Source organism: Aquarana catesbeiana, linkage group LG03, assembly GCF_042186555.1.
Source record: "Aquarana catesbeiana isolate 2022-GZ linkage group LG03, ASM4218655v1, whole genome shotgun sequence".
NCBI classification, from domain to species: domain Eukaryota; kingdom Metazoa; phylum Chordata; class Amphibia; order Anura; family Ranidae; genus Aquarana; species Aquarana catesbeiana.
In genome coordinates, this window is record NC_133326.1 from 218,757,886 (window position 1) to 218,772,801 (window position 14,916).

General features: G+C 42.0%; 1 protein-coding gene across 3 annotated transcripts in view; it reads left to right on the plus strand.

Moving 5' to 3' along the window:
• NDUFA5 (NADH:ubiquinone oxidoreductase subunit A5) overlaps positions 1–14,916 on the plus strand; it is a 43,938-nt gene that overhangs the window by 10,872 nt on the left and 18,150 nt on the right. For 2 of the 3 annotated variants that reach the window (XM_073619780.1, XM_073619781.1), the window contains exon 3: positions 11,702–11,852. In XM_073619780.1, the coding sequence (XP_073475881.1) occupies positions 11,702–11,852 (151 nt within the window). Of the gene's footprint in view, positions 1–11,701; positions 11,853–11,895; positions 11,972–14,916 lie in introns of those variants that run through there. The other variant, XM_073619782.1, reaches the window with a different exon arrangement.

Below are 14,916 nucleotides of genomic sequence, written 5' to 3' on the forward strand. Positions count from 1 at the left end.
ATCCTTCACCAAAGTCTGTAAATGCACTAAGTTTCTCCAAAAAGTCATTTGTGTCTCTTATATAGGCTGGTAGCTTTTTTACCAAAGGTTGTAGGAGATGATCGAGGAACTGGGCCAGAGGTTGGGTGATCGATCCTGTGCCAGATACAATGGATCTAAATTTCAAAGGATTTGTGCCTTTATGAATTTTTGGTAGGCCATAAATGACAGGGCAGCGTGGGTGTTCATTACGTAGAAATTTTGCAGTGTCATCAGATAACCAGCCGTTTAGTTTCCCAAGGTTGATCAGGGAGTTTAATGCATTCTTAATGCTGGGTACGGGGTTTTGTTTAAGTATGGCATAGCTGGCTGTGTCTGACAGCAAGGCAGACATGCCCTTGTAATCAACATAATTCATGACCACTATGGCACCGCCTTTATCGGCGGGTTTGATAATAATACCTTTATCATTTTTGAGTGTCCTAAGTGCAACAAACTCACCCGGGCTTAAATTGGTGTATGTTTTGTTGGAGAAACTATTGCGCACGTCATGCTTAATTGTCCGTATGAAGCTATCAATGGAATGAAAATGTCCAGGAGGAAAGAATTTGCTTTTAAGTTTAAACGGTGTCACTGTTCTTGTGGGAACTCTTTTGGGTATTGTGTGGAAGTGTTGTTTGATTTTTATCGAACCTTTCAAATTTAAACATATCAACCTCAAAATCAAAGTTCTGAAATCTGGCAGTGGGGCAAAAGGAGAGGCCCTTAGATAATAATCGTAACTCACCGGTCCCCATGGCTCTAGACGACAGGTTGATCACCGGGCACGCCTTGTGCCCTGGCGGGTGCTGCGTGGTGGCAGGGTGCCCCCAGCGGAGTCCCTCCTTACATGCAACCTGTGTCCCACCAAATGTAGCAGCCTGTGTCATCACCAAATGCAGCAGCCTGTGTCACCACCAAATGCAGCAGCCTGTGTCACCATCAAATGCAGCAGCACGTGTCACCACCAAATGCAGCAGCACGTGTCACCACCAAATGCAGCAGCACGTGTCACCACCAAATGCAGCAGCACGTGTCACCACCAAATGCAGCAGCACGTGTCACCACCAAATGCAGCAGCACGTGTCACCACCAATTGCAGCAGCACGTGTCACCACCAAATTGCAGCAGCCTGTGTCACCACCAAATTGCAGCAGCATGTGTCACCACCAAATTGCAGCATCCTGTGTCACCACCAATTGCAGCAGCCTGTGTCACCACCAATTGCAGCAGCATGTGTCACCACCAAATTGCAGCAGCATGTGTCACCACCAAATTGCAGCAGCTTGTGTCAACACCAAATTGCAGCAGCATGTGTCAACACCAAATTGCAGCAGCATGTGTCAACACCAAATTGCAGCAGCATGTGTCACCACCAATTGCAGCAGCTTGTGTCACCACCAAATTGCAGCAGCCTGTGCCACCACCAAATTGCAGCAGCCTGTGCCACCACCAATTGCAGCAGCATGTGTCACCACCAAATTGCAGCAGCATGTGTCACCACCAAATTGCAGCATCCTGTGTCACCACCAATTGCAGCAGCCTGTGTCACCACCAATTGCAGCAGCATGTGTCACCACCAAATTGCAGCAGCATGTGTCACCAAATTGCAGCAGCATGTATCACCACCAAATTGCAGCAGCCTGTGTCACCACCAATTGCAGCAGCATGTGTCACCACCAAATTGGAGCAGCATGTGTCAACACCAAATTGCAGCAGCATGTGTCAACACCAAATTGCAGCAGCATGTGTCACCACCAAATGCAGCAGCATGTATCACCACCAATTGCAACAGCATGTGTCACCAAATTGCAGCAGCCTGTGTCACCAACAACTGCAGCAGCATGTGTCACCACCAATTGCAACAGCATGTGTCACCACCAAATTGCAGCAGCATGTGTCACCACCAAGTTGCAGCAGCATGTGTCACCACCAAATTGCAGCAGCATGTGTCACCACCAAATTGCAGCAGCATGTGTCACCACCAATTGCAGCAGCATGTGTCACCACCAATTGCAGCAGCATGTGTCACCATCAATCCCCCCTAACCCGGTTACTTACCTTGCTGTGCAGTGTCTCCTGTGGAGAGGTCCGTTCTTCTCATACTTCATGTTTCTTCTCTCCTGGGCGCAATTGGAGAGAGAAACATCATACTCAGATGTCAATCAAACCGCCCGGCCATAGTAATAGATACTAGCGCCGGGCGGAAGCTACTCGGCGCTTCAGAAACACACCACAAGGAGGGCTAAACGCAATCTCGTGATTGCATAGACGTGGCGCTTCCCATAAGTGCAGTGTGTCCGGCGTCCGAACACAGTGCACTTAATGACCATTTTTTGTATTTTTTTTTTAAAGGGCCAGCTTTAAAAAAATTTTTTTTTTTTTACATTTTCTTTTCTGTGTCTGCCTGGAGGGGGGGGGGGGGGCAGCGCCCAGGCACCCCCTATGGACAGGCCGCCACTGATTGATTATAAAGCACAGAGGCCATGGGTTAAAGGAATACGGCCCTTATTTTCACAGAGAGGTTCACAGTTTATAAAGCACATTAATTTAATTTCTTGAGTGAAAATGAATGGAGGAGTGACGATTTGTTTGTCCCCACCCCCTTTCCTGACCGGCCGGGCTGCGTGCTCGGATAGGGGTCTGGCATAGATTTTGGGGGGACCCCACGCCGTTTTGTTCCCCTTAAAAACCATACCGGACCTAAGGGACATCGTCGCCTCGCGCTCGCCACAATAGGAAAATTTGTTTTTCCTATCGCAGCGAGCGCGAGATGCAGTACCTTGTCCTTGCGTTGTATCTGGTCCATCGGACCAGCATACAGATGAACGGGCTTTCCGTTAGGAACTGAGTCCGGTGGAGTTACGACGTAAAGATTTGAAGCAGTCCGTCGGAAGTCCAATGCAGACCACACACGGTCAGATTGTCTGCCGGATTCGGTTCGTCGGACCAGTCCGGTCGGAAAGTCCGCCCGTGTGTTGACGGCTTTAGAATGAAGTTACTAGTTAAGAGGTGTGATTGTTTGGAGAGTCACAAGTGCTCAGGCACTGACACATGGTATTATTAGTAGGAAGAAATTTTGATATTCACACAGGAAGTTTGTGGGGTCGCAACCAATGCCCCCCTCTCTCTTTTTTTTGGGGGGGGGGGTGGGGTGGGTGGAGGCACAGAAAAACACACATGGATTTCTTCAGAATAACAAAAGGTAGAAATCTGCAACAAAGGTTGTTATAATCGTTCCAATGTACATATCACCCGGGGGGGGAATGTTTTTTTCTCAACAAAAGTGGAGTTACGCTTTAATGAAATTAAAACTATTGGTTACAGTGGCGGCTGGTGAAGTTTTAGGATGGGGGGGTGCCAGACCCCGCCCTTCCTTTTTGACCCCTCTCATTTGGTGAAAATGGGCGTGGTTTCAGCAAAATAGTGGGCGTGGCTCTATGGTGGTGTGGTTAGTGTCTAAGATGAACGAGGGATGGAGGGAGAGGGAGAGAGGGATGGAGGGACAGCAGGCCCAGATCCTACACAACAATAGAAATATGTGTATTCTAGAAAGTTTAACAATCAGCAGATAAAGATACTCCAAACACCTGGTGTTAGCGCTTCAATCATCCCGGCACCATGGTTGTTATGGTGTCAGGATGATTGAAGCGCATTATTTCTATTATTACATTGTATTATAAAATTAAATCATTCAACTCACCATAATGCAGAATCAGTAGGAGCCCTGAGCGTGTCACTAGCCACGTCGCCTGCCACCAGATGCCATCAGGTGTCCCCAGCGGAGTCCCTCCTTACATCAGGTGCCCCCAGAGGAGTCCCTCCTTACATGCAGCCTGTGTCCCACCAACTGCAGCAGCCTGTGTCACCACCAAACGACACTTTTGCTACATTGGTAACAGACTTTAAATATGAGGCTAGAGGATTGTCGGACCACTCCCCTTTGGTTCTGACAATAAGATTGGGAAAACGGTGGGATGGGGGAGAATAGAGAGTTCGTTTTGGCTACAGTTGATTACCCCCATAGAATACATGAGACATACTTTGGGAATGTCTGGGGCATAATAGAACAGCAATGCAGGGCATAGTTTGGGACACCCTTAAAGCTTATTTAAGAGGAATCACAATTCAACAAATTTCTAGGGGGAAGAAATCCACTAAAGACTGGGCGATGAATGCAATGAGGAAAGTGACCAAAATAGAAAAAGTATATGTAGAAGACCCATCACCAGATAACTTAGCTAAATGGACTAAATCACAACAGATTGGACACTTTTGACACATTTTTAAGACCACTGACAATTATACAGCGATCAGTGCTATAAAAATGCACTGATTACTGTATAAATGTCACTGGCAGGGAAGGAGTTAACCATTAGTGGGCAATCAAGGGGTTAACTGTGTTCCCTAGGTGTGTTCTAACTGTAGGGGGGGGTGGGACTGACTAGGGGAGGAGTGAGATCGGTGTTCATACTTAGTATGAACACACAATCTGTCTCCTCTCCCCTGAGAGAACCGTGATTTTTGTGTTTACACACACAGATCCTGGTTCTCGCTCTGTCACGAGCGATCACGGGTGCCCGGTGGTCATCGCACCTGCCAGGCACTCGCATCGGCTCCAGGCACACGCTGCGGCGCACACACACCACCTACAGTGTCTTAAAGGGCCGATGTACAGTTACGGCAGTTTGCCCAGGGGAGCCAACCTGCCACAGTACAACTGTGGCGGCTGGTGTGGAACTGGTTACAAAAAAAAAATTGTGTCACTTTTATCACTTTTTATCTCTTGCAATAGAAAAAAAGCATGACAGGACCTCTTAAATATGAGATTTGAGGTAAAAAAGACCTCAGATCTCATATTTGCACTAAAATTAGACATGTGCATTTCGTTTTGTTCCGAATCGAAATTCGGACAAATTTTTCATTATTCGGAAATTCGGATGCATCCGAATTTCCGAATTACAAAAGTGATGAATTTAAACGAATCCGAAAAAAAGCGAACGAATTTGAATCAAATTCGAAAACAAATTCGAATCGAATTCGAAATCATATTCGAATTCGAAACCATATTCGAATTCGAAAACATATTCAAATCGAAGTCGAAAACATATTCAAATCGAAGTCGAAAACATAATCGAATTTGAAAACAAATTTGAATCGAATTTGAAAACAATAGAAATCAATTTTCTAAAAAATACAATAAAATAGAATATAAAATCATAAAGCGATAGAATACATATATATAGTATTTTTTTATTCTGCTTTATTGTTTTTCTATGCTTTTCTTTTCTATTATTTTCTATTCTATAATAGTCTTTTCTATTCAAATTTGAATTCATTCTATACGAAATTCGAATTTCAGAACATGGCTTCTGAAGATCGAATTTCGTATAGAATGAATTAGAATAGAAAAGATTTGAATAGAAAAGAATAGAAAAGAATAGACTAGAAATTCGAATATCATATAGGATTGAATCAAATTTGAGTAGAAAAGATTAGAATAGAAAAGAAAATAATAGAAAAGAATAAACTAGAAAAACATGTATTTTTTTCTATGCTGGTCTATGGTTTTTCTATGCTATTCTTTTTTATTATTTTCTATTTTATTCTAATCTTTTCTATTTGAATGCAAATTGCAAATTCATTCTATACAAAATTCAAATTTCGGAAAATGGTTATATAGAAATAGAATTAAATCGAATTCTAATAGAAAAGACTAAAAGAATAGAAAAAACAATAGAACAGAATAGGAAAAAATAAATAAATAATAAAAATAAATAAATAAATAAAATTATATATATATATATATATATATATATATATATATATATATATAAACATCTTCCGGAATTGGAATTTGGTACAGAATGAATTCAAATTTGAATAGAAAAGATTAGAATAGAATATATTATATTTTTTTCTATTCTGTTCTATTGTTTTTGCATGCTATTCTTATTTTCTATTCTATTCGAATCTTTTCTATTGGAATTCGATTTCATGCTATATGAAATTCGAATTTCGCAAAATGGTTATATATATAGTTTACTTTTTCAAATTCGGTCAAATATTTTTCGAACGCGGTAGAATTTTTTCGAATTTGATAGTTTTTTTTCGAATGCGGTTGAATTTTTTCGAATTTGATAGTTTTTTTTGAATGCGGTCGAATTTTCTTTTAATTTGATAGTTTTTTTCGAATGCGGTCGAATTTTTTCGAATTTGATAGTTTTTTTCGAATGCGGTAGAATTTTTTCGAATTCTATATTTTTTTTCGAATGCGGTAGAATTTTTTCGAATTTGATAGTTTTTTTCGAATGCGGTAGAATTTTTTTGAATTTGATAGTTTTTTTTCGAATGCGGTAGAATTTTTTCGAATTTGATAGTTTTTTCGAATGTGGTAGAATTTTTCGGAATTTGATAGTTTTTTTCGAATGCGGTAGAATTTTTTCGAATTTGATAGTTTTTTTCGAATGCAGTAGAATTTTTTTCGAATTTGATAGTTTTTTTCGAATGCGGTCGAATTTTTTCGAATTCGAATACGAAACTAAACAAATCCCGAAAACGAATGCAACTAATTTAACTAAACGAATTTAGTTAAATAACGAACTGAAACTAAACTAAACTAAACAAATTTTTTCATCCTGCACATGTCTAAAAATGCAATTAAAATAAATAAATAATTAAATAAAAAAAAGTTGTTTGAAAAAAAAAAAAAAAATGTTGCTTTTGGAGCTATGGGCGGAAGTGATGTTTTGACGTCGCTTCCACCCTGCATTGGTATGGAGCCAGGTGGGGGCCATCTTCCCCTCGCTCCATACCACAAACGGAAGAGGACCTGATCGCCTCTGCCGCTGTCAGCAGCTCCAGTAAGCGGCGGAGGGCACCGGAGCGTGGCGGGAGCCCCTCTCCCACCGCCGATAAAAGTGATCTCTCGGTGAATCCGCCTCTGAGACCACTTCTATCTGAAAGAGGACCGCCCGCTGAAGAAGAGGATACTGGGGTTATGACAGCTAGCTGCTGCCATAACAACGATACTCCACTTCAAAGTACCGACGTATAACGACAGCGGGCGGTTCGTAAGTGGTTAAGACATGCATTGACAACACAATTTAAAGAAAGAAGGTTAGAATGGAGTAGAGCTCCCGTGTTGAGAATGCTGGTAGATGCCACTTCTCTAAAAGGACTGACCTCAAAACTATATAAAAATATACAGTTAAAAATATTGGAAACGGACTCCCAACTCTCTAGTAGGAAAAAATGGGAGGAAGACGTGGGAGAGTTAACAGATGCCCAATGGAATGGTATAATAACCTCAATAGATCTGCTGTCCCCATCAGCAGCCCAGAAAACTACACAGCTCTATATTATTCACAGAGCATGTTATACGCCAAAAAGTTTATTTTAGTTTGGGAGACGTCCAGATGCATCTTGCCCCAGGTGTAGGGCTGCAGTTGAGGATTTGATCCATATGCTCTGGAGATGTCCCAAAGCTACACAGATACTGAAAATGAGTGTTGAGTAAAATAAATTCTGTATTTGAATTGGAGCTACGGATGGACCCAATACTATGTATACTGGGATATATGGAGCAAAATATGGGATCAACATCTACACGAATATCAGTCCTGAGATACCTCTATCTAGCTAGGAAGGGAATCACTTGGAAGTAGATAAAACCCTGGCCACCCTCTGTGATAGACTGGTTGAGAATGGTCAATAATACACTAATAAAGGGGGAAACTAGCTTATATAAGAAGGGGAGGTAAAACTAAAATTGAGAAGATATCGAAAGCAGGGATTGACACCTCAGGACTGGTACCTGAATTTGAGAATATATACACTGAGCAAAATTATAAAACGCACCACTTTTGCGGGGGCGTTGTCGGCGGTAAAGCGCCGCTATTGTAAGCGGCGCTTTACCATCGGTATGCGGCTGCTAGCGGGGCGGTTTTACCCCCCTGCTAGCGGCCGAGAAAGGGTTAAAACCACCGCAAAGCGCCTCTGCAGAGGCGCTTTGCCGGCGGTATAGCCGCGCCGTCCCATTGATTTCAATGGGCAGGAGCGGTAAAGGAGTGGTATACACTCCACTCCTTCACCGCTCCGAAGATGCTGCTGGCAGGACTTTTTTTACCGTCCTGCCAGCGCATCGCTCCAGTGTGAAAGCCCTCGGGGCTTTCACACTGGAATTAAAGCAGCGGCTGTTTCGGGTCGGTTTGCAGGCGCTATTATTAGCGCAATAGCGCCTGCAAACCGCCCCAGTGTGAAAGGACCCTTAGAGATCAAATCACATGACAAGTCGTAGCCTATTGGAGACAGTGACACTGTTCCAATCGGTGCAACACCGATTTTGCGGCGCCACGCCGATTTGCAAAAGTAGTTCCTGCACTACTTTTGCCGATTTCAGGTGCGCCTTCAATAGACATCTGTGCATAAAGCCACACAGATGTCTATCAAGTAGCAGCTGAAATCGCACTGACCCTGCTACTTTGAAATCGCGCTACTTCAAATGAAATGGGCGCGATTTCAAAGTAGCATCAATGTGAACCAGGGCTAAATCTGTGTTAGTGAGCACTTCTCCTTTGCCAAGATAACCCATCCACCTCACAGGTGTGGCATATCAAGATGCTGATTAGACAGCATGATTATTGCACAGGTGTGCCTTAGGCTGGCCACAATAAAAGGCCACTCTAAAATGTGCAGTTTTATTACACAGCACAATGCCACAGATGTGGCAAGTTTTGAGGGAGCATGCAATTGGCATGCTGACTGCAGGAATGTCCACCAGAGCTGTTTCCCTTGAATTGAATGTTCATTTCTCTACCATAAGCCGTCGCCAAAGGCGTTTCAGTGAATTTGGCAGTACATCCAACCGGCCTCACAACCACAGACCATATACAGTATAACCACACCAGCCCAGAACCTCCACATCCAGTATCTTTACCTCCAAAATCGTCTGAGACCAGCCACACTGACAGATGCTTATACTGGACAGAATTATGTGATTTACTTGCATGCCTTTTCTACTGTACCAGCGCGCTCTGTGATTGCTGTGTCCTTAGGAAACAGCTAATTAAACGATCGGGGTAAAGGGCCAATCACAGCAGCCTTTTACCCCGTGATCAGCTGTGTCCAATCACAGCTGATCACAGTGTATACACAAGCTGGCTATCGGCACTCCTTTCCTCACGCTGACAAAGTGAGGAGAGGAGAGCCGATAACCAGCTTGTGTGAAAGGGACATCTACAATGATGGCCACGCAATTGTCATTCAAAGTGTGACAATGCTGAAAGCTGAAAATTGGCCTGGACAGGAAGGGGTGAAAGTGCCCAGTAGGCAAGTGGTTTAAAGATCTCACATATACAGTACATGCAACTCATATTTAGGGCTGTCAGTAGTGTATACCAAGATTGTGGTTTTTTTTTTGAATTGAATATTGGCTACTCTGGAGCCTTGCACTACTGTTCTTATACACTGTTTTGTTTTGGTTCAATAAAATTCTACCTGATTAATACCTTCTGGTCCGGCCTATTGTAAAATGACAGCCGGGCTGGAGCACTGTTGTTCTGGGTGGATGTCATATGTTGCCCTCCCAGGATCACACCTTGCATGTGCCCTACGGGGCATGCTCCGGTGCGATCTATCACCCACCTTGTCCACCGGACATGGTTGATGACATATCACTGTACTGACCCATTGCCGGTACCATGTGACCACTGGGGCCAATCACGGTAGATCACATGACAGTTGTACACATGCCTTTCATTGTGTACTATTGTGATGAGCTCTGTGATTGGTCACAGTCATCACATAGTACAGACAGGGACAATCACAACCTATCTGTACCATGTGATTACCTTTGGCCAATCACAGTTAATCACAAAAGCAAACACTGAGTAGTTTTCATTCAGAAAAAAATGGTTGCTTATAACTGTAAAATTCACAGTTATAAGCAATCATAGTGTATAAAAAAACATTAAAAAAATCCTGATCACCTCCCCAGAGTAGTACAGTGTTATTATGGTAACACTTTACTGCTCTGGTCACTGTATGTATAAGAAAAAAAAAAAAATAACTGTATTAAAAAAAATGTAAAAAATTGAAAATAAAAATTATTACAAATGTTTTTCTTTACATACTCTCACCAGTCAGTGTCCCTGATTACTGCCACACCAGTTATATTATGACGTTGTTTTCACTGGTGACAGTATGTAAAAAAAATTGAAACAAATGTTTTTTTTTTTCTTTCCAAAAAATAGTGACAAAAAATGACAACTTCAAAAAACTCGCCATGCCTCTTACTAAATACCTTGGACTGCCTACTTTCCAAAACAGAAAGTACTGTCTTGGCATTTCTGTGCCTCAAGAAATGAGATCAGTACATCAGGATTGATCATTTTACAGATATATATACCATAATTTGTGGACTCTATAACTTTCCTACAGACCAAATAATAAACATGGGTTATTTTAACCAAAGAAATGTAGCAGTATACATTTTGGCCTAAATATATGAAGAAACATTATTTATTTGCTAAATTGTTTAACAGAAACTAAGGCAAATGCATTTTGCTTTTCAAAATTCTTGGTCTTTTTTAGTTTGTTTTGCTAAAATAAAAATAACAGTGGTGATTAACCACTTACGACCCGCCCGCCGTCATTATATGGCATACGTGAGCAGCGCCTGCATATGAAAACGATGTTCAAACCACACACATGAGGGAGGTATCACCGCAATCGTTAGAGTGAGAGCAATAATTCTAGCCCTAGACTTCCCCTTTAACTCAAAACATGCAACCTGTAGAATTTTTTAAACGTTGCATATTTTTAAGGATATACGTTTGTCGCCATTCCACGAGCAGGCACAATTTTGAAGTGTGACAAGTTGAGTATCAACTTACTTGGCGTAGCATCATTTTTCACAACATAAAAAAAAATTGGGCTAACTTTACTGTTGTCTTATTTTTTTAATTCAAAAAAGTGTATTTTTTCCCAAAAAAGTGCACTTGTAAAACCGCTGTGCAAATACGGTGTGACAGAAAGTATTGCAACACTGTCATTTTATTCTCTAGGGTGTTAGAAAAAAAAACATATATATATATATATATATATATATATATATATATAATGTTTGGAGGTTCTAAGTAATTTTCTAGCAAAAAAAAAAATGATTTTAACTTGTAAAGCAGTTTGAAAAATAGGCCCGGTCTTAAAGTGGTTAAATACCACGGAAAGAAAGCTCTATTTGTGTGGAAAAAAAGGGATATCAATTTCATTTGGGTACAGTTGTAATTGTCATTCAAAGTGTGACAGCGCAGAAAGTTGGAAATTGGCCTGGGCAGGAAGGAGGTAAAAGGGGGCGGTATTGAAGTGGTTAAAAACATTTTCTATGACGACTACCTCTCGAATGTTAGAAAGACAAATAACGTCCAACTTTCTGGTCATCTTCCTTCATCGTGGTTAACAGACTATGTTTGAAATTGAATCTGGTAAAAAAAAAAATAAAAAAGAAGTTAAACAGAGTCTATATAAAAGATGTATAATCCTCTTTTTATTGCAGACATTACGATGTGCAGTGTAGAGGCTTCTATCAGCCACTTCTACATATATTTGAATAATAAGAGAACAAGGTGGATGAACAGAACTCTCAATGAACTGACAAAACGAACCATTCTCTTTCGTTTACTAGATCTGAGAAGCAATGTTTTCATTTCGTCCGCTCGATGACTTCAGTCTTATTCGCTCTCTCGGCGATCATTGGGTCGAGCCTGGCGTGTGTATTGAGTCTCGTCCTTCCCGGCGTGCTTTGCGGGACAGCCATGGCCGGAGTACTGAAGAAGGTGAGAGCTGGGAGGTCACAAGGGACAGCTCGGTGTGATGATGGGCTGTGCAGGCCGGGATAGTCATGGGTGGAGGATGGTGTTGTAGTGACGGTGTCCTGGCTGTGGATGGGACTACGGTGTGTAGTATGTAGAAGTATAACTTAAGCTGTGGGGGGACTGAATGACAGCTTTCCATGTCTTCCCTGACGATGGAAGGGAAATCTAGGTGCACCGTACAGTATATGTGGCTCAGTGACTGGAAGGAGGAATTGCACCTTTATAAGTGTTTTGAAAATGGGTGCCCAGGCGGTGTATATGCCATGATGTAGTAGTGTGCACCACATACCAGCACATCATGACACTTACCTGCCAGTCCATCCCCTCCAGTACTGCTCTGTTGTTCCTTCCAGTCATCCTTCTGGACTTTTCACCAAGTCACAGTGATGTCACTTCCATGCACAGTGATGTCACAGCACAGAGCTGTGGATGGGTAGCTTGGTGTACACAAATGATAGAGAGAAGCAATGACAACGGAAGAGACCAGAGTTGGTTTTAACTTTTTTTTTTTTAACCACTTTCTGCCCGGACTATAGCAGAATGACGGCCGGGAAGTGGTTCAGTTATCCTGCCTGGGCAGTCGTATGGCATCCAGCAAGCTATCAAGCCAGCGTGCGCCCGCAATCTGACGCACCGCATCTCCGATCTTGGTATGAGCCTCTGACGTAGGCTCTTTACCACGTGATCAGCTTTGTCCAATCACAGTGTACATAGGAAGAGCCGTTTATCGCCTATTCCTCCACTCTCCTGACAGAGGGGGTCAGTGCAGACCACCAGGGATGCCCACCCAGGACCACCAGGTATGCCAATCAATGCCCAATAGGATGCCTGGCAGTGCCTCCTGATTGGGGATTGTCCTGATGTTCAGCGAATACTGAACATTATGGGGCGTTCGCGGCAAATTCGAGATAGCAGTGCATTGATATCTGATGATTGGCCAAAGCATGCACCTGACCTATATGCTTTGGCCAATTACAGCGCGCTCTGCTGTGAGAGCCATGATTGGCCAAAGGCAGGGTGTCTTTAGCCAATTGTGGCTCAGGGGGCTAAGTCCAAGCCCCACACTATATAAGGCTGCTTACACGACGGCCATATATAGTGTAATGATTGTGAGAACGTTAGCTAGAGGCAGGTTAGTGTAAAAAAAAAAAAAATATATATATATATATATATATATATATATATATATATATATATATATATATATATATATATATATACAGTTGTGCTCAAAAGTTTGCATACCCTGGCAGATATTGTGACATTTTGGCATTTATATTGAAAATATGACTCATCATGCAAAGAAACTGTCTTTTATTCAAGGATAGTGATCACATGAAGCCATTTATTATCACATAGTTTTTTGGCTCCTTTTAAAATCATAATGATAACAGAAATCATCCAAATGGCCCAGATGAAAAGTTTACATACCCTGGAATGTCTGTCCTTGGTACAGGCACAGAAGGTGGTGCACACAGGTTAAAATGGCTATTAAAGGTTAATTTCCCACATTTGTGGCTTTTTAAATCACAATTCGTGTCTGTGTATAAATAGTCAATGAGTTTGTTAGCTCTCACTTGGATGCCCTAAGCAGGCTAGACACTGAGGCATGAGGAGGTAGAAAAGAACAGTCAAAAGCCCTGCGTAACAAGGTAATGGAACTTTATAAAGATGGAAAAGGGTATCAAAAGGCACCCAAAGCTTTGAATATGCCAGTCAGTACTGTTCAATCATATTAATAAGAAGTGGAAAATTCGGGGATCTCTTGATACTAAGCCAAGGTCAGATAGATCAAGAAAGATTTCAGCCACAACTGCCACAGGAGCTGTTCAAGATACAAAGAAAAACCCACAGGTAACCTCAGGAGAAATACAGGCTGCTCTCAAAAAAGATGGTGTGGTTGTTTTTAAGGAGCACAATACTGAATACTTGAACAGAAAAGAGCTGCATGGTCAAGTTGCCAGAAAGAAGCCTTTACTGTACAAGTTCCACAAAAAAGCCTGGTTACAATATGCCCAACAACACCTTGACATGCCTCATTGGCTTTTTTGTGGCATTGGTGCAGTAAAGGTGTCCTTCTGGCAGCTCAACCATGCAGCTCTTTTTTGTTCAAGTAAAAAAACAACCACACCGTCTCTTTGGAGAGCAGCCTGTATTTCTCCTTAGGTCGGTGTTTCTCAACTCCAGACCTCAAGGCGCCTCAATAGGTCATGCTTTCAGGATTTGCCTCAGATGAAATGGTTGTGGTAATTACTAAGGCAGTGAAACTGATCAAATCACCTGTGCAAAATAATGGAAAACCTGAAAACATGAGCTGTTGGGGCACCTTGAAGACTGGAGTTGAGAAACATTGCCTTAGGTTACCTGTGGGGTTTTTCTGTGTATCCTGAGTAATTCTTCCACCAGTTGTGGCTGAAATCCTTCTTGGTCTACCTGACCTTGGCTTGGTATCAAAAGAGCCCCACATTTTCTACTTCTTAATAAGGGATAAAACAGTACTGACTGGCATATTCAAGGCTTTGGATATCTTTTTATATCCTTTTCCATCTTTATAAAGTTCCATTACTTTGTTACGCAGGTCTTTTGACTGTTCTTTTCTACCTCTACAAAACTTCTACAAAACTTAAAAATAGATTTTTTGGCTGGAGCTACACTTAAAAAATGTACCCGTTCCGACTTACAAACAGATTCAACTTAAGAACAAACCTAAAGTCCCTATCTTGTTTGTAACCCGGGGACCCCCTGTATATAAAGAGTCCACATGCGGTGCTAAATGAGAAGTGAATCCAAGAAGGGAGAGTTGATAAACCCAACACCAGCTTCAATGTGTATAAGAAAGCACCATGTGGAAATCCAATCTGCTTACCAGACAGCTGAAAAAAGCAGGCATGTAATAGACAGACCAAGACCACAGCTCCGTTCTTCAGCTTTTCGTGGAGTCCAACGCAGGATTGCGGCTAATCGTCATACATTTTCATACAGCAAAGACTTCTTTGAGCTCTCATATGGGATGTAATAACATTCA